Source organism: Hyla sarda, chromosome 1, assembly GCF_029499605.1.
Source record: "Hyla sarda isolate aHylSar1 chromosome 1, aHylSar1.hap1, whole genome shotgun sequence".
Classification (NCBI taxonomy): domain Eukaryota; kingdom Metazoa; phylum Chordata; class Amphibia; order Anura; family Hylidae; genus Hyla; species Hyla sarda.
In genome coordinates, this window is record NC_079189.1 from 265,402,106 (window position 1) to 265,429,389 (window position 27,284).

A 27,284-nucleotide genomic window follows, 5' to 3' on the forward strand; every position below is an offset into this window, starting at 1 on the left:
TGATCAGGATTTATCACGGCATCTATGGGGTTAATGCTGGCAGGACCGGCGCGATCGCGGCAGTGCAGGAGATCGCTAGGACATATGCATATGTCCCAGTGCGCAAATGTGTCGGGTGCTGGGACGTATGCATACGTCCTATAGCGGGAAGGGATTAAGTACTGGGACGCAAGGACGTACATGTACGCCCCTGGTCCCCAATAGATTAAACGTTAAGTTTTAAGCACTTCAAGTACTGTTCACCTGATACTTCTGAAAACAGTCAAACTTTTTTGAGCAATATAACTTTTATGCAACTTTTCATTTTTCCATATTTGGGGCTATATGGGGGCTCATTTTTGGTGTCATGGTTTTTTATTTCTGTCGGTACCATTTTTGTTTTAATAGAACTGTTTGATCACTTTTTATAGATTTTTTTTTGACAAATAATGTCAACAACAATCAGCAGTTTAGGCGTTTGGTATATTTTTACATTTACGCCATTCACCTTGCTGGATCATAATGATTATATTAGAATAGTTCTGACATTTTCACACGAGGTGACATCAAGTGACCTCTGATGGTCATTTGCTCTAGTAAGGCCCCCTCAATCTAATTGCGGAGGGTCCAAGAAGCCCACAGAAACCCACTGTCAATTTCTTTTTGCCCATACAGTGGCTTCAACATACAATATTTTCAACATACAATCAGGAAAGAAGCTAAAATAAGATTTCAAAGCCCCTAAAGGGGTACTCCGGTGCTTACACATCTTATCCCCTTTCCAAAGGATAGGGGATAAGATGCCTGATCGCGGGAGTCCCGCAGCTGGGGACGCCTGTGATCATGCACGCGGCACCCCGTTTGTAATCAGTCCCCGGAGAGTGTTCGCTCCGGGCCTGATTATGGTCGACCACAGTCGACCATCAATGCAAGCCTATGGGAGGGGGAGCCTCCCGTAGGCTTCCATTGAGGGGCGGAGCGTGACGTCACACGGGGGCGGAGGCGTGACATCACACGCCGCCGGCCCTGCGGTCGACCATAATCAGACCCGGGTCTGATTACACGCTCTGGGTCTGATTACAAATGGGGTGCCGCGTGCATGATCACAGGCGTCCCCAGCTGCGGGACTCCCGCGATCAGGCATCTTATCCCCTATCCTTTGGATAGGGGATAAGATGTGTAAGCACCGGAGTACCCCTTTAGGGGCTTTGAAATCTAATTTTAGCTTCTTTCCTGATTGTATGTTGAAAATATTGTATGTTGAAGCCATTGTAAGTTGAGAGATCACTGTATGGGCAAAAAGAAATTGACAGTGGGTTTCTGTGGGCTTCTTGGACCCTGCCAGACTTGTATTGAGGGGGGCGGGCCGTGACGTCACAAGGGGCGGAGCTGTGACGTAACTATGCTCCAGCCCCTGTATTGCCCGTCATTACTTGCAGAGCCATCTCGCTCTGCGCAGTAATGATAGCGGGGTGCTGCAGCAGCGATCCCCGGGGTCCCCAGCAGCGGGACCCCGGCGATCTGACATCTTATCCCCTATCCTTTGGATAGGGAATAAGATGTCTAGGGGCGGAGTACCCCTTTAAATCAGTGTAGTTATGTTCTCTAAGACCTGTATGCATAATAATATGGATGTGTTAATATGTAAAATACCTTTTGATTTATGTATATCTGTGATCAGTCTTCTGAATTCCTCCCAGAGGCTGGGTGTGTTTCCCCTAGAGCATGATGAGCTCCTCTTCTCCCCTCTCCCCTGGCATGAGGTCTGCACAAACATTTTTACATTTGCAAAGTATATTGGGTGAATGCATCCTCTATATAACTCTACTGCAACCACGTGAAACTATATGGTGCCAAGACAATCTTTGTAACCAAAGTGCACAAGCAGCCATGTGGAACCTATATGGTGCACAAACACAAGAAATAAGTTTATAAAATGACCAAAGCATATAAATAATAGTTTAGCACCTTATATTGCTTGTAACTGTGCATGTGAATTCTTCTCTTCATAAAGACTGCAGGCTGTCTGGGTCTTGTCTGTGCTCTGAGGAACAGCATGGAGATAACTAAACAGAGGGGGAGATTTCTGTGCAAAGGAAAAGTTGCCCATAGCAACCAAGGAGATTGCTTCTTTAATTCTTCACAGTTCTCTTCAAAAATAACAGAAGCAATCTGATTGGTTGCCATGGGCAACTGCACCACTCTTCCTCAGCACAGGTTTTGATAAATCTCCGCCAGAGACCCCTAGTGGTCATTTTTAAAACCTGTTATTACTTCTTTAGCAATCACATTTTTTAATTAAGTACAGTACAGACCAAAAGTTTGGATACACCTCATTCAAAGAGTTTTCTTTATTTTCATGACTATGAAAATTGTAGATTCACACTGAAGGCATCAACACTGTGAATTAACACATGTGGAATTATAGACATAACAAAAAAAAGTGTGAAACAATTGAAAATATGTCATATTCTAGGTTCTTCAAAGTAGCCACCTTTTGCTTTGATTACTGCTTTGCACACTCTTTGCATTCTCTTGATGAGCTTCAAGAGGTAGTCACCTGAAATGGTCTTCCAACAGTCTTGAAGGAGTTCCCAGAGATGCTTAGCACTTGTTGGCCCTTTTGCCTTCATTGGGTTCAGGTCTGGTGACTGTGGAGGCCAGGTCATCTGGCGCAGCACCCCATCACTCTCCTTCTTGGTCAAATAGCCCTTACACAGCCTAGAGGTGTGTTTGCGGTCATTGTCCTGTTGAAAAATAAATGATGGTCCAACTAAATGCAAACCGGATGGAATGGCATGCCGCTGCAAGATGCTGTGGTAGCCATGCTGGTTCAGTATGCCTTCAATTTTGAATAAATCCCCAACATGGTCACCAAGCAAAGCACCCCCACACCATCACACCTCCTCCTCCATGCTTCTCGATGGGAACCAGGTATGTAGAGTCTATCCGTTCACCTTTTCTTTGTCGCACAAAGACACTGTGGTTGGAACCAAAGATCTCAAATTTGGACTCCTCAGACCAAAGCACAGATTTCCACTGGCTAATGTCCATTCCATGTGTTCTTTAGCCCAAACAAGTCTCTTCTGCTTGTTGCCTGGCCTTAGCAGTGGTTTCCTTGCAGATATTCTACCATGAAGGCCTGATTCAGTTGTTCTAGAGATGTGTCTGCTGCTAAAACTCTGTGTGGCATTGACTTGGTCTCTAATCTGAGCTGCTGTTAACCTGCGATTTCTGAGGCTGGTGACTCGGATGAACTTATCCTCCGCAGCAGAGGGGACTCTTGGTCTTCCTTTCCTGGGGCGGTCCGCATGTGAGCCAGTTTCTTTGTAGCTCTTGATGGTTTTTGTGACTGCACTTGGGGGCACTTTCCACCTAGAATATGATATATTTTCAGTTGTTTCACAAACTTTTGGTCTGTACTGTATATTAGGAAAATGCTTAGTTTTTAAGGAAGTATTACATGGAAAAAAACAGTTTCTAACTACAGTAACATTTTACCTGTAGTTTGCAGCTAATGACAAGCAGCATGTACATATTAATACAGAGTTTGATTGCCAATAGAGGCAACATTTTGATAATTTGTTACAGTAAAATCCACAAAATCCACTCTAAACAAAAACATCTCACTCCCTGCACACAACCACTGAAAACAAAACTATCAACCTGTGAAATCTTTATGGAATTTGACTTGAGGGGTTAAGACAGATATATGATTTAGTGTGCCTCACATGCCACACTGGTACAATTAACCCATTTATTCCACTGCTTATCAAACAACTTAAGAGACCCTCTCTAAAAGTTAACTTTCAGTATTAGTAAAATAGTGAAATTCAAAGAGTACCTCTCATGATCTTGTTAAATTTTATAATCCTCCAAGTTCACTGTCCCCATCATGATAAAACACCCCCTGCCTTTTATTTTCTACATTGACATTGCTTTGTATTTTCTGCTCACTCTCAGTCAGATTCACAGTCTGGGAAGGGGCGTTACCCAGCAGACAAGACATCATCTGAAGCCTTACAGGGTAGAAATTCTTCCCTCACTCTGCTACACACAGCCCAGAGCAGTTTAGTGTGTGAGATGAGCTATGATTGGCTGAGGATGCACACACCCCCCTCAGCTCTGGACAAGTAGGGAGACACCTAGTGGCAGCCTTTTTAAACACAAATAAAACATAGTACATTAGAAAGATTTTTTTTATTTACCATAAGGAGTGCAATAGCAAAAATGTGTTTTAATGAGAGTGCCCATTTAACGTATAGACCACCTAACAGACATCAGGTAGAGTAGAGTAAAGCCAATATTTTGATATGTTTTTATGGGCCTTATGCAACATTTTTGCAATTGTTTTCCATTCAATAATGGTACATTGCTGCCCTAACAGACAATGTCTAGGTTACAGAATCTCTATCCAGTACTCACCAAGTTCCAGAGGACCAGAACATATGCTTCAGGTCAGCACCTTCCTCACTACAACTAGTGCAGTGAATGTTACCCCTCAGTCCTATCTGATATAGTACTAAAAGTGTACCTGCTACCAAGTAAAGTGGGATTATATGTTATAAGGTACACCAATATACACAATACCATAGTGCACAGCATAGAATGGCGGAAGGTAACAAGCATGCACCACAAGTTAAGAAGGGCATCTAGTGGAACACGGAGGAAAATCATAATGATGATCTATTTAAATGATCTACACAACCCTAAGATGCCACTATACCATTAGATTCTTGGGAGTTCCTCCAATAGTCCCAGCTTATAAGGAACTGTAGTTCACGACCTGTACGGTTGGCTATAAGGTTCTCCATAGAGCAAGAGTATTCCACTCTCGCCTTCACAATAGGGACATCCGGAACCTCCCGGGATTTCCAGAGAGCTGCTATGGAAGTCCGTGCAGCAGAGAAAATATGAAAAAGAATAGTTTGAGAGTCCGCAGGTAAGTCCTTCAAGTTGAGTGCGAGTAATGCCATGCCTGGATCTTTCACGGGAGGGTGGGGTAAGATTTTGGAGGTAAGTGCGTATACTGAGTCCCAGAAAGGAGCAATCAAAGTACAGGTCCACCATATATGTAAGAAAGAGCCTACCTGAGCACCACACCTCCAACATGTAGGATTAACAGTGCTGTAGATATGAGACAATCGTTCGGGGGTATAATACCACCTGTATAGCATTTTACGGGCAGACTCTAAGTGAGTGCTACATTTAGAGAGTTGTAATGGTACAATATAAACATCGTGCCACTGCTCTACACTAATAGAGAGACCCAGATCCCGCTCCCAGGCAGATTGGAATGGGAACGACTCCGGCGCCAAAGAGGACTGTAAGGCTTTGTATGAGATCGAAATTCCACCCTTGGCGCCAGAGTGTTGGAGGAAAAAGGCATTATACGGTCTGGGAGCTAACTCAGACGGCCACTTATGATAGGAAATAAAGTGACGCAGCTGCAGGAATTTAAAAAAGTCCCCAGCTGGTATGTTGTACCTGGACCTAATGAACTCAAACGTGCCCAGGGAACCCTGGTCCGAGATATCACCCAGGCATGTAACCCCATTATCAATCCAATTGGAAAAGGAAATATGCGGGAGGAGAAGAGATAGAACAGAGAACGGAGTAGACTGGAAGGCGATAAGGGAGAGCATCTTAGAGGACAGAATGAAGAGCCACATTTGCAGAGAAGCGGAGACTGTGGGGTTGAGAGTTGCCACAGTAGTGTTGGTAATCGCCACTGACCACAAGAGGCACTGAAAAGAAGACACTCCCATGATCTCCTTTTCCATAGACATCCAACGGGCATCCGAATCACCCCTCCACCACTGTTGTAAATAGACCAAGTGAGCTGCTCTGTAATAGTTAAGTAGATCTGGACAACCTAAGCCCCCCATATGTGTAGGTAGAAACAGCAATGTAGCTGAAGCTCTCACCCTAGATCCCTGCCAAATAAACCTCATCAGTTGGGATTGGAGTCTCCTGATAGAGGAGAGGGGAAATTTGACAGACAAGGTGCGAAACAGGTAGAGGACATAAGGCAGTAGGAACATTTTGGCCACAGCAATGCGGCCACACCATGAAAGAGGAAAGCGAGAATATGTTTTGGTGTCTTGAGCTAGTTGAGTGGAAAGGGAGGAAAGGTTAGAAGAAACCAAAGCAGAGGGAGAGGGAGTGAGAAAGATACCCAGATAGGTAATACCGGTAAAGGCCCAATGAAAAGAGAACCTTCGGGATAGGGACAAAATAGATCATTTATTCAGCTGAAGAGGCAGAACAGTCGATTTCGAGATATTAAGTCTGTACATGCTAGCCGCACTGAAGTCGGCTATTAGAGACAGTACATGGGGTAAAGAGCTGAGAGGGTGAGTCAGTGCGATTAGGACGTCATCAGCGAAGAGACTTTTTTGTGAACATCAGACCCTACTTTAATACCCGGGATCAGGGAATGGCAGCGGACATGTTCAGCAAATGGTTCCATCACAAGGGTGAATAAAACGGGAGAAAGGGGCACCCCTGTCAGGTGCCGTTAGTGATGGCAAACGGAAAGGACAAGGCACCCGACGTATAAACCCTCGCCGACGGCGATGAATAGAGGGCCATAATTGCAGCAATAGCAAGGTTGGGGAAGCCAAATTTAAACAACACTGCCCTTAAGTATCCCCAGTGGACTCGGTCGAATGCCTTCTCTGCATCCAAAGAGAGGAGCAGAGAAGGTGCCCGACCATGGTAAGCAGCTGCCAAGATATTTAGCACCCTCCTAGTGCCATCCGAGGCCTGTCGGCCCTTCACAAAGCATACCTGGTCAGCATGTACCAGGGACGGGAGGATATCTGCTATGCGGATTGCCCACAATTTGGAGTATAATTTGAGGTCCGTATTGAGGAGCGAGATTGGGCGAAAATTTGCAGGCTCAGTGGGGGGCTTCCCGGGTTTGGGAAGTGTCACTATTGTAGCATCTAACATTTCTGACTGGATCGACCCCGTAGAAGCTATATAGTTAAAGACAGTGGTGAGGTGGGGGGGCAATAATTGGGCCATGCGTTTTATAAAACTTGTTAATTAACCCATCAGGGCCTGGAGCTTTAGCACCCTTTAATGTCCCGATCGCACCAAGCACCTCTGTAGGAGTGAAGGGGAGAGATAGAGTGGACAAATCAGAGTCAGAGAGGGAAGGCAAGGAGACTGAGTCAAGAAAGGAAGCGATAGAGGCAGGAGTAGGAAGACTGTTAGGCTCAGAAGTGGAAAGGTTGTACAGCGTGGTATAGTAAGAAGCAAAGGCATCAGAGATGCCCTGAGGGTCAAACACTTTAGTACCCGTAGGCAATTGCAGATAGGCTATACGACTCCTCGCCTCCTGTACCTTAATCTGTCTGGCGAGAACCTTGCCTGGTTTGTTGGCACACCAATAAGAATTAAGTTTAAGGCGGCGCAGTGCCAAATCATACTTGTATAAATCATACTTGTATAAATCTAATTTGTGCAGATCACCAGTCAGAACCGATATGCGTGCAGCGATGTCAGGTGTGGAAGCTAACATATTTTTTCTATGCAAATCTGCAAGCTCCAATTGCATAGACAAGCGTTTCTCCCTTGTCTGTCGCCTGTGGTGGGCTGCCTGGCTTAAAAGTGTCCCTCTAATCGTGGCCTTGAACGCACACCACATTGTTGTGGAGTTGGACACCGACCCTGTGTTAGTAACAAAAAAGGATTTTATGTCCTCGGCTAATCTGGGCTTGTATGTGGGATGGGAAATGACATAGGGGCTGGCACGCTACAAGGAGGTATGTGGGGAGGAGAACGCCTCTTGTAAGGTAATGGAAATAGGAGCATGATTGGACCAGGATATAGTGTGAATATGTGACTTGGAGACTGAGCCGAGAAGCGGGCGACTAATGAGGAAAAAATCTATTTTAGTGTAGACCAGGTGGGGATGGGAGAAATAGGTAAAGTCACGGCTACTAGGGTGTTGTATCCTCCATATATCAAATAAAGCTTCACGGGACAGGGTATTAAAAATGGGAGTGGGTTCAGGATGTGGGACAAGGGAAGTGGAGTCCATGGACGGCCAGAGGGTAGCATTAAAGTCGCCCACCACAATCAGACGAGACGCAGGGTTGGAGCTTGCAACTTTGTTCAATACATGCCTGACAAAGGCGTGTTGTCACCTATTTGGAGCGTACACTACCACAAGGGTGTGCGGTACCAAGTTAAGAGAACAATGCACAATAAGGTATCTGCCACCGCTATCCGCCACCACCTCCACATCAAAAACAGCAATAGTATTTTTAATGGCCAGGGCCGCCCCCCTTTTCTTTTGCGCCGCGTGAGCAAAATAAATGTGCGGGAAACGTTTATTATGCAACCGCACGGAATCTAATTCCGACAGGTGTGTCTCTTGCAGACATAATATGTCAGCACCCAATCTATTAGACTCGGCCCAAAGCAATGAGCGTTTAAAGAGACATTTAGGGAAACAATTTGGATGACCATTACAGAGGTGGGGGGCGGACCGCGGTGGCAGCCGATTAGCAATCAATATTACAGTGATGCAAACATCGTGACAGTCAGAAAGCTCATACATTATTCGTAGTTCAGGTGTACCTAAGGTAAAACACATAAAGAAAAAAATAGCAACAGGGTAAAACTGGGTAAAAGTAAAAAAAACTAGCAGTAGTGAGTAACCATAGTGACCCCTTGGAGAGGGCCAGCATCGGGGAGGTATGGAGAAAGGAACGGAACCATACCTAATTAGACATGTGCCTATCCGGCAATAAACAATACATCCTTACAGAGAGTAACATAGCATTACTTGGTTTTACGTTTACCGTAGTGGACCACCGACCATTCATCGGAGACCTTTTGTGTAGGGAGATTTCAGCTGGGAGAGCCCCTCTTGGCTGGCACAGGGGGAGAAAGATTCCAGACATGGCAGCACTCAAGAAGTGCCTCCGGGGTGGAGACCACATGTTTAGATCCACCATAGGAAATGATAATCTTCGTGGGGAATCCCCACTTGTAGGGTACACCATGAGCCCGGAGAAGGGACGTCCCAGCCGCATATTCCCGACGTTTTGCCAAGGTGGCGGCAGAAAGATCTGCAAAGACAGCTAGTTTGGAAAACCTTTCAGGCAAGTTGGCGGGGGTGCGGGCAGCCATCATCAGTCGCTCCTTAACGTGGAAAAAATTCACCCTCATGATGACATCTCTGGGGGAAGTTGCAGGAATCGACCAGTCCGCTCCAAGCCCCAAATTGCGGCGAGGGGACGGCCATGACCGGCGTTGAGGAGGCCGGAGGTAACTGCAGGGACGAGGCTGTCGGCACGGAGCCGAACGACTGCGGAGAAGACTGACCTCCCGGTGAAGCAGACCCACTGGAAGCAGGAGAGCTAGGGTGGCTGCGAGCTCCAAGCGCTCCAGCAGCAGGCAGGCCGCCGGCGCCATCTTGGGAGTCCGCAGCGGGAAAGAACTGGGTGAGTTTTAACGGGCTTTTTATGCTTTTTTTTGCCCTAGGCATCGCTCAGCAGCCTCCGGAACAGGTAGCCATGCAGGGGCAAAGAATCTATGCAGGATTTAGCCGGTTTGTGCCACTATATAGCCGGAGACAGACGGAGCTCACTTATCAAGCGTTCTCTGCGATGCGCGTCCAGGCCACGCCCCCTCTATTAAAAAATCTTAATCCTTCTAGTAATTATCAGCTGCTATTTGCTCCACAGGAAGTTCTCTTCTTTTTGAATTTGCTTTCTGTCTGACCACAGTGCTCTCTGCTGACACCTCTGTCCATATAAGGAACTTTCCAGAGTACAAGCAAATCCCCATAGCAAACCTCTCCTGCTCTGGACAGTTCCTGATATGGACAGAGTTGTCAGCAAAGAGCACTTTGCTCAGACTGAAATGAACTCCAGAGCACTGTGGTCAGACAGAAAGGTAATTTAAAAAGAAAATAACTTCCTCTGGAGCAAGCACCAGCTGATAAGTACTGGAAGGATAAAGATTTTGAAATAGAAGTAATTTACAAATCTGTTTAATTTTCTGGCACCAGTTGATAAAAAATTTTTTTTTTTAAATCCAGTAGAGTACCCCTTTAAAAGGGATTGGATTGTCCTAGACCTGAAATCCATGCCCTTTAAAATATTTTATGCCAATAATTGGTAAATAAATGGCTTTTAACCCAGCCAATTTTCAGTGTAGGACCCTGCCATTTTTTTTGCACATCTGACCACTGTCACTTTAAGCATTAATAACTTTGGGATGTTTTTACCTTTCATTCTGATTGTGAGATAGTTTTTTTCGTGACATTCTACTTTGTTAGTGGTAAAATGTTGTCAATACTTGCAATTTCTTGGTGAAAAATGCCAAAATTTGATGAAAAAATGTAAAATTATGCATTTTTTTTTACTTTGAAGCTCTCTGCTTATAAGGAAAATGAATATTCCAAATAAATTATGTATTGATTCACATATACAATATGTCTACTTTATGTTTGAATCATGAAGTTGACATGTTTTTACTTTTGAAAGACATCAGAGGGCTTCAAAGTATAGCAGCAATTTTCCAATTTTTCAAAAAAAATTCTAAATCAAAAATTTTCAGGGACCAGTTCAGTTTTGAAGTGGATTTGAAGGGCCTTCTTATTAGAAATACCTCATAAATAACCCCATTATAAAAACTGCACCCCTCAAAGTATTCAAAATGACATTCAAATGGTTTGTTAACTCTTTAGGTGTTTCACAGGAATAGCAGCAAATTGGAGAAAATTCAAAATCTTCATTTTTTTACACTGGCATGTTCTTGTAGACCCAGTTATTGAATTTTTACAAGGGGTAAAAGGAGAGAAATCTTCCTAAAATGTGTAACACAATTTCTCTCGTTTAAGGAAATACCTCATATGTGTATGTCAAGTGCTCTGTGGGTGCACTAGAGGGCTCAGAAGGGAAGGAGGGGATTTTGGAGAGTGAGTTTTTCTGAAATGGTTTTTGGGAGGCATGTCACATTTAAGAAGCCCCTGTGGTGCCAGAACAGCAAAAAAAACAAAAAAAAACAAACACATGGCATACCATTTTGGAAACTACAACCCTCAAGGCACGTAACAAGGGGTCCAGTGAGCCTTAACACCCCACAGGTGTTTGATGACTTTTTGTTAAAGTTGGATGTGTAAATTATTATTTTTTTTCACCAAAATGCTATTTTCCCCCCAAATGTAAAATTTTTACAAGGCGTAATAGGAGAAAATGCCCCCCAAAATTTGTAACCCCATCTCTTCTGAGAATGGAAATACCCCATGTGTGCACGTCAAGTGCACTGCGGGCGCACTACAATGCTCAGAAGAGAAGGAGTCACCTTTGGCTTTTGGAAAGCAAATTTTGTTGAAATGGTTTTTTGGGGGCATGTCACATTTAGAAAGCCCCAATGGTGCCAGAACAGCAAAAAAGAAAAACACATGGCATACTATTTTGGAAACTACATACCTCAAGAAAAGTAATAAGGGGTATAGTGAACCTCAACACCCCATAGGTGTTTGATGACCTTTCGTTAAATTTGGATGCGTAAATTATTTTAAATTTTTTTTCACTAAAACGCTGGTTTTACACCAAATTTTACATTTTTACAAGGGGTAATAGGGGAAATTCCCCCCAAAATTTGTAACCCCATCTCTTCTGAGTATAGAAATACCTCATGTGTGGACGTCAAGTGTTCTGCTGGCGCACTGCAATGGTCAGAAGAGAAGGAGTCACATTTGGCTTTTGGAAAGCAAATTTAGCTGTAATGTTTTTTTGGGAAGCATGTCCCATTTAGGAAGCCCTTATGGTGCCAGGACAGCAAAAAAAAAAAAAAAAAACACAAGACCTGCTATTTTGGAAACTACACCCCTCAAGGAACGTAACAAGGGGGGTACAGTAAGTCTTAACACCCCACAGGTGTTTGATGACTTTGGATGTGTAAATTACTTATTTTATTTATTTATTTTTCCCACTAAAATGCTGGTTTTCCCCAAATTGTACATTTTTACAAGGGGTTATATTAGAAATGCCCCCCAAAATGTGTAACCCCATCAAGTATTGAAATACCCCTTGTGTGGAAATCAAGTGCACTGCAGGCACACTACAATGCTCAGAAGAGAATGAGTCATATTTGGCTTTTGGGAAGCAAACTTTGCTGAAAAGGTTTTTGGGGGGCATGTCCCATGTTGGAAGCCCCTATGGTGTCAGGACAGCAAAAAAAAAAAAAAAAACACAAAAAAAAAACACATGGCATACTATTTTGGAAACTACACCCCTCAAGGAACGTAACAAGGGGTACAGTGAGCCTTAACACCCCACAGGTGTTTGACGACTTTTCGTTAAATTTGGATGTGTAAATGATTTAGTTTTTTTCACTAAAATGCTGGTTTCCCCCCAATTTTACATTTTTGCAAGGGATAATAGGAGAAAATGCCCTCAAAATGTGTAACCCATCTCTTCTGAGTATGGAAATACCCCATGTGTGGACGTCAAGTACATTGCGGACGCACTACAATGCTCAGAAGAGAAGGAGTCACATTTGAAAATGTTGCTGAAATGGAGGGGGGGGGGGGGGCATATCGAATTTAGGAAGCCCCTATGGTGCCAAAACAGAAAAAAAACACATGGCATACCATTTTGGAAACTACACTCGTGGAACGTAACAAGGGGTACAGTGAGCCTTAAAGGACATGTCTCACAGTAAAAAATTGTTCAGCTTTAAGAGCAGAAGGTAAAGTTATATAGGTTTGTAAATCACTTCCATTACCAATACTGCTTGGAAACAAGCTTTTTCTGCATTCTTCTGTCTGACAGGAAGTTCAGCTGTTCCAGGTTTTTATGACTTGCGACCCCAATTCAGGCTGTTATCAGCAGCATCCCGGGGCTGTGACGTGACAATTACCTAGAAAACCCCTGTGCTGCAGAGAGCTCCCTGTGCTCGGCCTTAGCCCCTCCCTTCTGATGAATATTCACACTGTCCTCCCTCTGTTCTGCAGTGATTGGCTGAGCAGCACTGCCTATATGCCGGCTGATACAGATCATAGCAACCCCAGCAAACAGGCTGATTCTCTCCCCTCTCCTTGCTAATGTTTTTACACTGAGAAGGAGGAGAGGGGGGTGGTGAGAGAGCTGCCAGTGTAGAGCTGTCACACTGAGAATGGAGGGGAGGGAGAGAGGGAGCTGCGAGAGTAGAGCTGTCACACTGAGAACTGGGGAGAGAGGGATTTATGGGGCTAGAGCTGAGGAGGAGAGGAGAGCAGAGCAGGGGGGAGGTGATTGTGCCAGTGTAAAGCTGTTTCACTGAGAGAAGCAGAGGGAAGGGAGTGATTTTACATTGTAAAACTGCAGCTTCAACTCCAGGGTCCCTCTCTCTGAGCACTGAGATTACATTTTGTTTCCTCGTGGCCACCCTGCTGTATAGGGCTATGATTGGAGCTCAGTGTTATGTGGGAGTTAGCTAGCAGAGCTGTGGGAGTGACTAACATAAGTTAGGGGTGGTAACAAGCTCTCTGCTCAGGCAGCTGAGAGCAGGAAATGAGAGCAGTGCATGCAGGGAAATGTAGTCTTTGAGGTCACAGGCATAGCCACCATAACCAGGAAGTAACTGGAATTTATGAGCTGAATAGCAGGTAAATGGGGCCGGAAAAAAAATCACAAACATGTCAGAGGTGTGGTAAGTGAATATACCATGGAATGGCTATGTATTTTTTTTTTTACTTTGCTGCATGGGATATCTTCTTTAACACCCCATAGGTGTTTGATAAATGTTCATTAAAGGGTACCTCTCATCAAGGGTACCTCTCATCAAAAAAACTTTTGATATATTATAGATTAATGTATGCAGAATAACTTTACAATTGCATGTTATTAAAAAATATGCTTCTTTCTATTTAATTTTCCACTTTGAAGAAATGACCACTAGGGGTCTCCCTACCAGTCCTGGCAGCAAGCATTTCAGACTCATGCTGGAGTCCTAAACACTACGAGCTGCCAGTCTGCTTTGTTCACAAAGGAGAACACTCAGAGCTGCCAACCTGCTTTGTTCACAGCCTGTTTGGCTGTGAACAAAGCAGGCTGGCAGCTCTTAGTGTTTAGGACTCCAGCATGAGTCAGAAATGCTTGCTGACAGGACTGATCAGGAAAAATACAATAGAAAGAAGCATATTTTTCATTAACATGCTATTGGAAAGTTATTCAACATTCATTCATCTAAAATATATCAAAAGTTTATTTGATGAGAGGTACCCTTTAAGTGGGATGGGAAAAGGAAAAATGTAATTTTTTTACACAAAAATGCTGGGGTTACCCCACATTTTTCATTTTCACAAGTGGTAACAAGAGAAAATGTCACAGTAAATTTGTAAATACATTTCTTTGGAGTAAGGACATACCTCATATCTGGACGTTAGCAGTTCTGCGGGTCCCGGAGGAGCAGGAGCGCAGTCAGGGGCCTTGAGCTTTTACATACTGCCTATGGAGCCAGAACAGCGGGACCCTCCCCTCAAGGAGCGTTACATGGGGAATTACTAAACGTTACATGGGACAATTACTAAAATGTGGAACACTAAGTAACTAAAGTGGGGTACAGTGGGATGTAAAATCATAAAAAAAGGTTATGTTCCCAGAATGATGACCTAGAGCATAGCCAAAACTAAAAAATATCTCCACCCCAAACCCTATGCTCTGAATCATTATACAGGGAATGTGATGTGTGTGGCTGTCCCTAACCTGTTGCCTCACATGCGCACCCCGCTCAGGTGGAGAGCGCTGCGCATTTGAGGAAACATAAAAAAGTCCCCGATGATAGTGACTCAGTGACCCATTTTTGGAAAAAAAAATACCCCCAGAGGTCTTATCAGGTTTTTTTTTTTTTTTAATAAAATAGTTTTTTGGGCAATTGAGTGGTTTTATGGGGTTAAAATTTGGAATGTACTCTGGACTTGGTACATTGGGATCAAATTATGGAAAATTTAAATGAAGAGGGAAATTTAGTACTGCAAGGAAGTGTGATGCTACCTGAAGCAATCCTTAAAGCAGAGGCCCGGATGATCGGGGCAGGTGTCACATTGAGTGGTGGTGTCCTTCCGTACCCCCCTCTTGTAACACACACTGCATTTTTTCTGGGATCATCCCCTCTTTCCAGTGTGGGTGGCTTCACCAGGAAAGTGTTGGCCTGGGACGATCCTGGCACCTATAACTTCAGTTCCTTGGGAAGTCTGGCCTGCTCTTTCCCGGTCGCCAAAGATTAGGACCTTTAGGACTTCTTCTTGAAACTGAAGGTATGTCCCTGTGTTGCCAGCGTGCTGGGACAGTACAAAAGAGTTGTACATGACAACCTGTACCATGTAGACCGCAACTTTTTTGTACCATGCCCATGTTTTACGAATGGCCAGAATACAATCGGGCTTGAGGACCGGTGTTGTGGTACCTCGCACAGGGACAGGTGGGCTGCCGTTACCATGAATTGTGGTCAGCATAAGGACATCCCTCTTATCCTTATACCTGACCAGCAACAGGTTTTCATGGGTAAGGGCACGGGACTCACCCTTGGACATAGGTGCCTGGATCAAATTTAGAGGGAGGCCTCTCTGGTTTTTCCGCATGGTCCCACATGAGGACGTGGATTTGGCGGCAAGGGATTTGAACAGAGGGACGCTGGTATAAAAGTTGTCAACGTACACATGGTAACCCTTATCCAGCAAAGGGTGCACAAGGTCCCAAACAATTTTCCTTCTAACACCCAGAGTGGAGGAACATTCTGGGGGTTCAATACAGGAATCTCATCCCTCATATACTCTAAACTTGTAAGTGTACCAGGAGGTACAAAGTTTGTAGAGCTTCCCGCGCCCGCTTCGAGGGAATATACCGAGAGCTCCCTACGTAGACCTCCAAAAATTTGGCCCCAAAGTGATCGATGACCGGAGCCCCTCAGGGAAGAAGACCCTCCTTTGTAAAGCCTGTCATAGGTGGGATCACTCCGGGGTGGACATGCCGCATTATCTGCATAATCGGAGTATGTAGTGTTGTATGCTTGGTGTAACTTTAGATATAACGGTGTGTGATTATAAATCACACACCGTTATATGGGGGGGGGAAGCTTGGGCCAAATGCAGCGCCCTGAACCCCTAATAGGGAGCGAGTCATGCGAGGGGGGGTGGGGATTTAAAAAAAAACTTTTTTTAAACTTTTTTTCTTTTACAGTCCTATCGGTCCCTTTAGTGTATTCTTTCCCTGCTCTAACAAGGGGTCTTCTTCCCTTAGGGACTCTGATCTGGTCAGATGGGGGGTCCCTGGCTCCTTCTTGCAGCTCTGCCCACTAACTGAACTCAGTTAGCCGGCAGAACGGCAAGAAGAGGTCATTAACCCCTCCCCTGCCGGCTGCTATTGGCCGGTCGATCCAATAGCAGCGATCCTGGGGGGTGACGAAATCGCCACCTCTCCATAGATACAGGAGGTGATTGGGGGTGTATCCTACACCCCTAATCACTATGTATCTCTGGGTCAGCGGGTCACACGTGACTTTCATCACCGGAATTGTCGCAAATCGCAGGTGTGAATTCACCTGCGATTTGCCGACATAGGGGGTTCTGATGATCCCCCTGGGCATTTGCGCAGGGTGCCTGCTGATCGATATCAGCAGTCACCCCGGTCCGGTCCCCTCCTGGCGCACGGCGGAGACCGAAATTCCCACGGGTGTACAGGTACGTCCTGGGTCCTTAAGTACCAAGGTGTCAGGATGTACCCATACGCTCTGGGTCCTTAACAGGTTAAGGGGTTATCTACCATAAGGTGACTTTAGTACTTACCAGCCAGACAGTAATGGACATGCTTAGGAAGGATCCAAGCTTGATGGCTGTGTTGAGAATCCACTATTACGCTTTCTTTTTGTGAAATGGCTATTTCCTGTTGGAGTTCCATCCCTCCAACTACAAGTCCCAGGAACCCTTGTTGTAAGTTCAAGTTCACTTTTCTCCCTCCCCCACATCGGTCACCCCTCCCTTTGCAGCACACCTGAGCTACAATTCCCTGTGAATAATGCTCACTCTCCCACTCACACCCATTGAAGCAGACTCGACAGATTGGCTCCTGACTAGTGATGCAATGTCTCGGGCCGCACTGCAACCTGGAAAAACCTGGACAACGCTCATTTTTTATGCTGTTAAAAATATACATCCGGGCAAAGATAACATAAGAATTGCAAGACCAGCTATCAATCACAGGTACAGACACTATTATTATGAACTATACAGCCCTTGTAACACAGTCAAATAAAAAAAAATCCTGGAATACTCCTTTAAGTGGTGGTGACTGCCAAATCTGTTTTTTCTACTATATGGACTGTGTGTAAGTAGTCCTGTTTCTATGCTGGTCACCACGTGACACTAATTCACCTGTTGCAGCGCCTGAACGAAGAGCAATGTTAACAGATTCCTCTACTGTTTCATTGAACTTCTAAAATCACTACTGACTATGCTAGGAGTAGCCAATCAAAAGGAATGATGTTTTTTCCGTCCTAATTCTGCTACAGCTGAAAACACCATTTAAGTAAAAAAATTTAGAGCAATATGGATTCTAAATGGGAGAAGTTTGAATTGTAGATGCAAAAGCACTTGTGCAGCAACAACCTGGAATTTTCTGTGCCCTGAAAATATGGTTGTGAAGAAGAATAAAACCCTTAGATCTTAACATTTCTGAAAAACTAACCTGACAGATCTGTTTCTCTCCATTCAAAATTTCAGTCAGTCATTTTCTTAATAATTGTGGGAATAGAAAGTACACACCTTTCCTCTAGATGTAGAGGATGTAGATGTAGAGGATGCCCCCTTTAAAGAGTACCTGTCATTAAACTATATTTTGTAAACTAACTTTAATTATATTCCCTAACTACTCCTAACACCACTTATGCGCTTACATTTTTTTCCCCAAGCTTTAAAGAGTTCTATATCATACCTATCCCAGCAGGTGAAAGTTGGCATTCCCCAGCAGGCATGACATTACTGGAGACTGTGAGAGATGTGCCTCGCCATGCCCCGCACGCACTTCCTGAGTTTGGACTTCTGCAAGTATGGGAGGAGACCAAACTAACTGTTTGACTTGGCAGGCAACAGAACAGAGCCACCTAGTGGCCATTTTTTTTCAATTACATTAAAAACATAAAAGGTTGAGAATTTCAACAGCAAGTAAATAGCAAAGTGTCTTATCTATCTATCTATATATATATGTGTATATATATATATATATATATATATATATATATATGTATATATATATATATATATATATATATATATATAAAACGCAATGGGGGAGATTTATCTTTGTCTAAATATGTGCGACTTATCTGCGACTTTTGCTGTAGAGGATTTTTGGAACATGATGCATGCAAGTCTATTTTAGACGGAAATGCATTGGAAAATGCATTGGTGCTGAATTTATCGAGTGCAACTTTTGTGCGACAAGTCGCATCTGCCCAAAATATGCTGTAATGTCAGACCATGTTGGAGCAGGTCTAAATGCAGTTTAAGCTGTAGACCCTGAAGTCAGAGCAAAGGGCTGTGAGACCTTTGATAAATTAGGAGCACAGACAGGAGACTACCACATACGCTGGTCTATAAGCATACCCAGAATAGACTAGATTAGTATATGTCCCCCATAGTGTGTGTGTGTGTGTATGTTCCAGCATCTCGTCCAAACGGCTGAAGATATTAACATGAAACTTGGCACACATGTTACTTATATGTCAACAACAAACATAGGGTAGGTAATTTAACCCTTACTCACCCCCATTTGCCAGGGTCCCAAACAAGTCTATGGGAAATATATGTTACTGCATAACTTCCAAACAACTGGAGATATTTTGATAATACTTGGTCTAATGTTACTTATATGTCCACTTAAAATATAGGATAGTTAATTTAACCCTTAACTACTTGTGAGGGTTGGGGTTTTTGTTTAAAGTCCCATGCAAATCAATGGGAAATGTATGTTCCCACATAACTTCCGTACGGCTGGAGATATTTCAATACCTGATACACATATTACAGGTCGGGATAGGAGGTCGGGATAGGAGGATAGGATAGGAGGATGGGATAGGAGGTCAAGATAGGAGGTAGAGACAGGAGGCAGAGACAGGAGGTCGAGACGAGGTCGGGGACAGGAGGTCGGGATAGGAGGACGGGATGTGGGGTTGGGATATGACAACAATATATGAGGACGGGAAATGAAGTCAAAAGCTTCCTCTGTTGATTTTCCTCCACAACAAGGATTAGGAAGGAAAAACCGGGCAACGCCGGGTACTCAGCTAGTAATTACATAAAGAAGAGTATATTAAAAGTTTAGTTTTGTGACAGGCACTCTTTAAATGGTTATCGGCCTAGATATAAAAAGATTACTAGAAAGATATTTGTACTGTCCATTCATATATTTGAACATTGTTATCAAACTGCTCCTAAGATGTATTTTCTTTAAGCTAAATAACCCCATGTTTGATAACCCATCTGGGTACTATAATTCTCCCTTGACACTAGCCCTTAAATATAATACTGCCACACACTGAGGCCCCTTATTTTAACACTACCGCACACTGTGCCCCTTAAGTGTGTGGCAGTGTTATACTGCCACGCACTGTACCCCTTGAATATAATACAGTCACATATTGTCGCCTTAACACACTGTTCCCCTTGAAAACCACTATAATACACTAATGCTTTAAGGTGCCTATACTAAAGACGGTATTCCAACGTCAAGTATATGGCTCTTTAAAGGAGACCTAATGGATTCCCAATGTAATAATTCCAGAACATCTTGCCTTATAGGTAAGTATTGTGCCATTGCTCTGTTATTCCTACTATAAATGTATGACTAAATAGCCAACTTGGTGACCCTGCAAAGTCTAATCTAATAAAGCTGAAAGTGTCAAATAGTGTGGGGACATCCACAACCCCCCCCCCCCCCCCCCAATCTGGTAACACCTAGTTGTCTATTTAGTTATACATTTTAAAGGAAATCTGTCATCAGCATCACCCAAACTAACCTGTCATACAGGCTTGTAGTGCGGGTGATTCTGATTAAAATGATACTTACGGCATCCCGAACCATCTCGCCGTTCCACCGTGATTCCTCTTTTTCGCTATATGCAAATTAGGTCCTTGGGGCATATTATGATGTGCATTATCATACTTTTTCCAGATGCCATTCATGCAACTAATCTCACATCTCACAATAGACAGACACAAAGTGAATGTCTTTGTTGTTAATGTAACCCACTATATGTTTTGTGAATGTGAAAAAAGACATTAAAAACTATATTTTTTTTATTTCTTTATTTACTGTTCTTTGCAGATTCTGGTCTCAGCAGACCCCTCAGTGACCATGAATTTGAAAGTTAGTTCCTGTCTGTTTTGTTTCTGTTTTTTTGGTGCTTCATTTGCTCTTCAACTTTTAATTTCTCCTTTTTTCTTCCCTTTTTCATTTTCTTTTTTCTTTTTTCTGTTTCATTTTGTGTCCCTTAAGTCTTTTACATAACATCTTTTTACCACAACATTTCTGTGCCTGTCTCCACAGTTGTGCAGATCAAAAACTCTAGATTGATGCTATTGTGCCATTGAGTAAACAGATGCAGCTTTGCCATTCATGTATGATACTTCCAATTTATATCCATTATATCACATTTTCTTTTTGGTACATTGTGCTGCTGAAAAAGTGATGTAAGTCATACTTAAAGCAGTGCCATAATTAAGAGATTCACAATAGTCTTTTGAGAGGCTTGCACTGGGATAGTCATAGCTATAGAAGTATATGGTGCTAGAGGACAGAATACCATAGAAATAAAATTTTGTATTATCCCACTGAGTTTTAACTTTGGACCTAGTAAACAAGTTCCAGAAATGTGAACATGTATTAAGTACTATACTTCATGAGCTCATTTACATGGGTGTTCTGTTTTATATCTTTTTATTTAGTTTTAAGTTTTTTGTTTTCTACCATTAAAATGTCCTCCTATTCTGTGTACACTGCAGACTGTATATGTTTCTGACTATGTATGTTGTTACTCATGTACATTTGGCAGTATCCAGAACTTTGTGTTCTTATTTAAAGGTGACAGAAATGGTTATGATGTGCAGTATTAATTGATGTATTTACTATGCCATTCAGTAGTACCATTTGCATGCATCATTTGTAATTACTGAAAATGTCAAACTAGACTATTAAAGTGCACATCTGATCTAAATATTGTAAATCTTAATGTACTAGGCTAACTAAAAAGCATCTTTAAAACCAAAAGATAAAAGTATTTTGTTATCTTCTTTTGTGGTAATATGGCTGCTGATCGCTTTTAGCAACATAAAGTAGCATAGAGGATAGGATGACCTTTGGTTGTAGTGTTATAGTTGGTACTGTGTGATGTGCTTGATGTAAATAAATGTTTCCTGGCTAGACACTGGATCTGTATATTGATTGCTACACTTGCTTTTCCATCCTTTTTCTAAATTTGCCAAATTACAAGTACAGTACGTGCTGGTGTTGCCCGACTTTATACTGCTGCTTTCTAACATAACATGAACAGGGTTCAAAATTTTCCATGGCAAACATTCCATTCCACTTATGACTTGAGTTTTTATGTTCAAGTCCACTTTTCATCTCAAGTTTCAGGAATCACTAGCAGGACTAGTAGTGGTGGATGAGAACGTAAAAGGCTGATGAAAGGGTTTCCTACTGGTCGCATATTGTGAGATGTTATAGTGCTTTGTAAATTAAAATCTCCGAACTGAAGGCCAGGTAGTCATCTAGTGGTTAGGCTGAATGGTTTTTCTGCCTTTGTCCTCAAAGAGCACTTACAAGACATATTTTAAGAATATCCTTGTCAGGGTGCAGATAGGTTCATTACTGGTTTAGACAGGAAGTGTCAGAAACCTTGCGATTACTAATTACCAGCTGTGCTGAAATTAAAAGTCTTTAGAATAAACACGTCAATTGATCTCTCAGGGTCAGGAAATGACTGTAGAGGCTTTACATTTACACTGAGCACAATGTACTAACCGGTGGAATCCATAGTCTAACCTATATGGAAATTTGTTATATTCTAATACTCTGTTGCTTCGCCTGTTGCTTATAAACCATTATGACCATCTTCCAAACCCCAATGTCTTTAAAAAATTTTATTTGCATGTGGTACAGCCTCGGAGGTGCTGCTTTTTTTTTCATTAAATGCATTGCATGTTCTGAATTGCAGTAAGGGTAGCTGTAAAGTGCCCAGAGTAAAATAGAAGCTATATTAAGTTAAATGGCTCCATCTTAAAGTTAAACTGTTCTTGATAAAAATGAATGTTTACCTTTAGCAATACTGAACCTGTTCTACCATCTATAACCTGATAAACCAGGCTTTAGTGCAGTTACGCAGGTATGCTTAAAATGCATGTTTTATGTTTCTATACAAATCGCCTTGCCCTCTTGAAATAGGATTAGTCTCCACTAAATGGTGACTGTCTTGTCAGTGTGACTTGACAAAAATAAGCTCCACTTTATAGGTACATAATAATGCTATGCCATGGCCGTAAATGTTGGCACCCCTGAAGTTTTTCTAGAAAATGAAGTATTTCTCACAGAAAAGGATTGCAGTAACACATGTTTTGCTATACACATGTTTATTCCCTTTGTGTGTATTGGAAGTAAACCAAAAAAAGGGAGGAAAAAAAGCAAATTGGACATAATGTCACACCAAATTCCAAAAATGGGCTGGACAAAATGATTGGCACCCTTAACTTAATATTTGGTTGCACACCCTTTGGAAAAAATTACTGAAATAAGTTGTTTCCTGTAACCATCAATAAGCTACACCTCTCAGCCGGAATGTTGGACCACTCTTCCTTTGCAAACTGCTCCAGGTCTCCTGTATTGCAAAGGCGCCTTTTCCCAACAGCAATTTTAAGATCTCTCCACAGGTGTTCAATGGGATTTAGATCTGGCTCATTGCTGGCCACTTCAAAACTCTCCAGCGCTTTGTTGCCATCCATTCCTGGGTGCTTTTTGACGTATGTTTGGGGTCATTGTCCTGCGGGAAGACCCAAGTTCTCGGACACAAACCCATCTTTCTGACATTGGGCTGTAAAGGGCGACCCAAAATCTGTTGGTAATCCTCAGATTTCATGATGCCTTGCACAGATTCAAGGCACCCAGTGCCAGAAGCAGCAAAACAACCCCAAAACATCATTGAACCTCCACCATATTTCACTGTAGGTACTGTGCTCCTTTTAGACCTCATTCCATTTTTGGTAAACAGTAGAATGGATTGCTTTACCAAAAAGCTCTATCTTGGTCTCATCTGTCCACAAAACGTTTTCCCAGAAGGATTTTAGCTTACTCAAGTTCATTTTGGCAAAATGTAGTCTTGCTTTTTTATGTCTGTGTCAGAAGTGGGGTCCTCCTTGGTCTCCTGCCATAGCGTTTCATTTCATTTAAATGTCGATGGATAGTTTGTGCTGACACTGATGCTCCCTGAGCCTGCAGGACAGCTTGAATATCTTTGGAACTTGTTTGGGGCTGCTTATCCACCATCTGGTCTATCCTGCATTGAGACCTTTCTTCAATTTTTCTCTTCCGTCCATGCCCAGGGAGATTAGCTACAGTGCCATGGGTTGCAAACGTCTTGATAATGTTGCGCACTGTGGACAAAGGCAAATCTTCCACAGTTTTGGTTCTCAAGCCCTCAGACAGTTCTCTTCTCTTTCTGTTGTCCATGCTTAGTGTGGCACACACACACGCAATGCAAATACTAAGTGAACTTCTCTCCTTTTTATCTGCTTTCAGGTGTGATTTTTATATTGCCCACACCTGTTACTTGCCCCAGGTGAGTTTAAAGGAGCATCACATGCCTGAAACAATCTTATTTATCCACCATTTTGAAAGGGTGCCAATAATTTTGTCCAGTCCATTTTTGGAGTTTGATGTGACATTATGTCCAATTTGCTTTTTTTCCTCCCTTTTTTTGTTTATTTCCAATACACACAAAGGGAATAAACATGTGTATAGCAAAACATGTGTTACTGCAATCCTTTTCTGTGAGAAATTCTTAATTTTCTAGAAAAATTTCAGGGGTACCAACATTTACGACCTTGGCTATACAAGCTCATGGCCCAGTCTGTTTGAGGACAAAAGCTGTTGTATTTTCTCATAACTACCGTATTTTTCGCCCTATAGGACGCACCGGCATATAAGACGCACCCAATTTATAGGTGCAAAATCTAAAAAAATAAAGATTCTGAACCCAACAGTGGTCTTCAACCTGCGGACCTCCAGATGTTGCAAAACTACAACTCCCAGCATGTCCGGACAACCGTTGGCTGTCCGGGCATGCTGGGAGTTGTAGTTTTGCAACATCTGGAGGTCTGCAGGTTGAAGATCACTGGATAGGAGATAATACTCACATGTCCCCGCCGCTCCGGACCCGTCACCGCTGCCCTGGATGTCGCTCCATCACTGTCGCCGCGTCCCCGGGGTGTCCCCGACTCTCCGGACGTCTTCTTCTCCGGGATTCACGCACTCCATCGCCGTCATCATGTTGCTATGCACGCCACTCCTATTGGATGACGGGACGGCATGCGCAACGACATGATGACGTCGAAGGAGAGCGCCGGCCAAGCAGGGGATCCCGGCACGGAGCAGACACCGAGGAGGCAGGTAAGGTCCTGTATGCTGTTCGGGACCGCCGCGATTTCACCGCGGCGGTCCCGAACAGCCCGACTGAGCAGCCGGGTTAGTGTCACTTTCTCTTCAGACGCGGCGGTCAGCTTTGATCGCCGTGTCTGAAGGGTTAATACAGGGCATCTCTGCGATCGGTGATGTCCCGTATTATCCGCGGATCCCGGCCGTTGATGGCCGCAGGTATTCGCCGTATAAGACGCACCAACTTATAAGTGCGTCTTATACGGCGAAAAGTACGGTAATCAGTGTGACTATCATTTATCCAATTTCTCTGTAATATGAAACCTGAGCCCAGACAGTTGTGCTAAGAAAAATTAATAAATATGGGCCATTATAGTTTATAAGCTATAATTATTTCTAGTTACAAATGTGGTCCAAGGGGTTGTTAGGGAAAAAGCAGCAAAATATGTAATAAAATAACGAAAAGATATTACTTACCCTAGAAATCACCCACTGATCCAAAAACCCTACTCCCATAGTTCATTGCCAATGTTTTTTTGTGTGACAGCACAGATGAGAGCGTGTAAAGAATTGTGACTGATTCAGCCTAGCATTAGCATGTTATCTTTGCTGCCATATAAACAAAGCCCAAAAAGAGATCATGGGAGCATTGGGTTACATTTGTATTTCTTTGTAATTTTATTACTTTTTCTGCTGCACAAGTTCCTTTTTTTTTTTTTTTCCCAACAACTCCTTCAGGTTTAAGGGCTCTAAATACTCCTTCAAGTTTAGGGCTCCAGAAAATATCTGTTAGTGGAAAATAATTAACTATATGAATAATCATATATAATAACAATAATAATTTTTTCCGGATAAAGTAAGATTTTACTGTATTAACTTTTCAGTAATTGATATATTTGACAGATAGTTTCTTAGTTAAATACACACTAAACTTGGTTAAAAATTACATCTTAAGGGTCTATTCACACGTACAGTATTCTGTGCGGATTTGATGCGCAGGATTTTCTGCTGCAGATTTCAATGTAAACTGATCACAGCTTGAAATCCTGCGCATCAAATCTGCGCAGAATACTGTATGTGTGAATAGACCCTAAAGGGGTACTCCAGTGGAAAAACATTAACTTGGACATGCTGGGCCCGTCTTTAAACTTTACTGCACACAAAGGGCTGCTGCAGATATCCCTGTGTGTCTGCTCATAGGAGAATGCGCTGCATATTTTCCGCTTTTAGGGTAGAGTCACACGACACGGATCCGCAGTGTAAAATATTGCCGGTGACCCGACCCTTAGTGTCCCTTCAGTTGTTCCCCCCTGCTCACAGCGGCAATCTGCCGCTCCGAGCAGTTACACATGGCAAATTGCTGTGCTTTAGAGTGGCAGGGGGGAAACAGCTGTAGGCCCACTGAGGGATGGGTCAACAGTAGTGATGAGCGGCATATGCCATATTCGAATTCGCTATATTTTGCGAATATGAATGAAATTCGAATATTCCTTATATTCGTGACTTTTTTTGAATTGCAAAATTTCGCTATTGCGAATGCAAAATTAATAGCAAAATTTCGCTTGTGTGCGCATGCGCGCTATAACATCATGCGAGGGATGTTGCTAAGCTCTGACAATTGTGCTTGCAGAACTCTCATTGGCTCACAGGCATAAGTAGGGCGGAATTTCCACAAATATTTCGCCTCACAGTCTCATCCCTAGGTCTTTAATGAAATGATACAAGCATTGCATTTATCAGTCGAAGGCAATCCCTACAATGTGCTCAGTTTTTAAAACAGTTTGAAAAAAAGACGAATATTAGTAATAGCGAATTTTAATCGCGAAATTCGTAATATTCACGAATTCGCGAATATGCGATATTCGCAACGAATATTCGAATTGCGAATATTCGTGAGCAATACTAGTCAACTGCAGATCCGTAGCATAAAATACGCTGCGGATTCGTGTCGTGTAACCCTACCCTTAAGAGGAGTTTGCACACCCTAAAACTTCTTTAACCATACTACCAATACTTTTATGTGTGGTTGAAAATTTTTAAGTAGTTGACAGTAGTTGACTGCAGTGGAAACATCTTTTTTTGTAGAAAGTGTAACCCTTTTCAACCGGCTACTGTAGATCTGAAAAGGTTATGTTCAATCTTAGAAATCCATCACATGGCTAAAAACACATAAATTTTTTCTGTTTTGTTCATTTCATCTTCAGTATTTTTCCCCTTTCACTGACTCATATATGAGCTATGATTGAATACATCCAGAGATCATGCTTTTGTGCTTCTTTTGCTGCTCTGTTGAATATGTAATACTGTTTCTGTATTTCTGGAATTCCCTTATCTCTTGTCCCCTAACCTTTAAAGGGGTACTCCACCCCTAGACATCTTATCCCCTATCCAAAGGATAGGGGATAAGATGTCAGATCGCCGGGGTCCTGCTGCTGGGGACCCCGGGCATCGCTGCTGCAGCACCCCGCTATCATTACTGCGCAGAGCGAGATCGCTCTGCACGTAATGACGGGCAATACAGGGGCCGGAGCATCGTGACGTCACGGCTCGCCCCGGTCAATACAAGTCTATGGGAGGGGGCGTGGCGGTCGTCACGCCCCCTGCCATAGACTTGCATTAAGGGGACGGGCCGTGATGTCATGAGGGGCGGAG

At 43.1% G+C, this 27,284-nt stretch overlaps 1 protein-coding gene across 15 annotated transcripts in view; it reads left to right on the forward strand.

The window, feature by feature from the left end:
• The window catches only part of PTPRS (protein tyrosine phosphatase receptor type S), a 784,683-nt gene that overhangs the window by 574,538 nt on the left and 182,861 nt on the right, over positions 1 to 27,284 (forward strand). For 9 of the 15 annotated variants that reach the window (XM_056571644.1, XM_056571636.1, XM_056571669.1 and 6 more), the window contains one exon: positions 20,313 to 20,354. The exons of the other annotated variants lie outside the window; for them this stretch is intronic. In XM_056571644.1, coding sequence (XP_056427619.1) covers positions 20,313 to 20,354 — 42 coding nt within the window. The remainder of the gene's footprint in view (positions 1 to 20,312; positions 20,355 to 27,284) is intronic. 15 annotated transcript variants of the gene reach the window in all.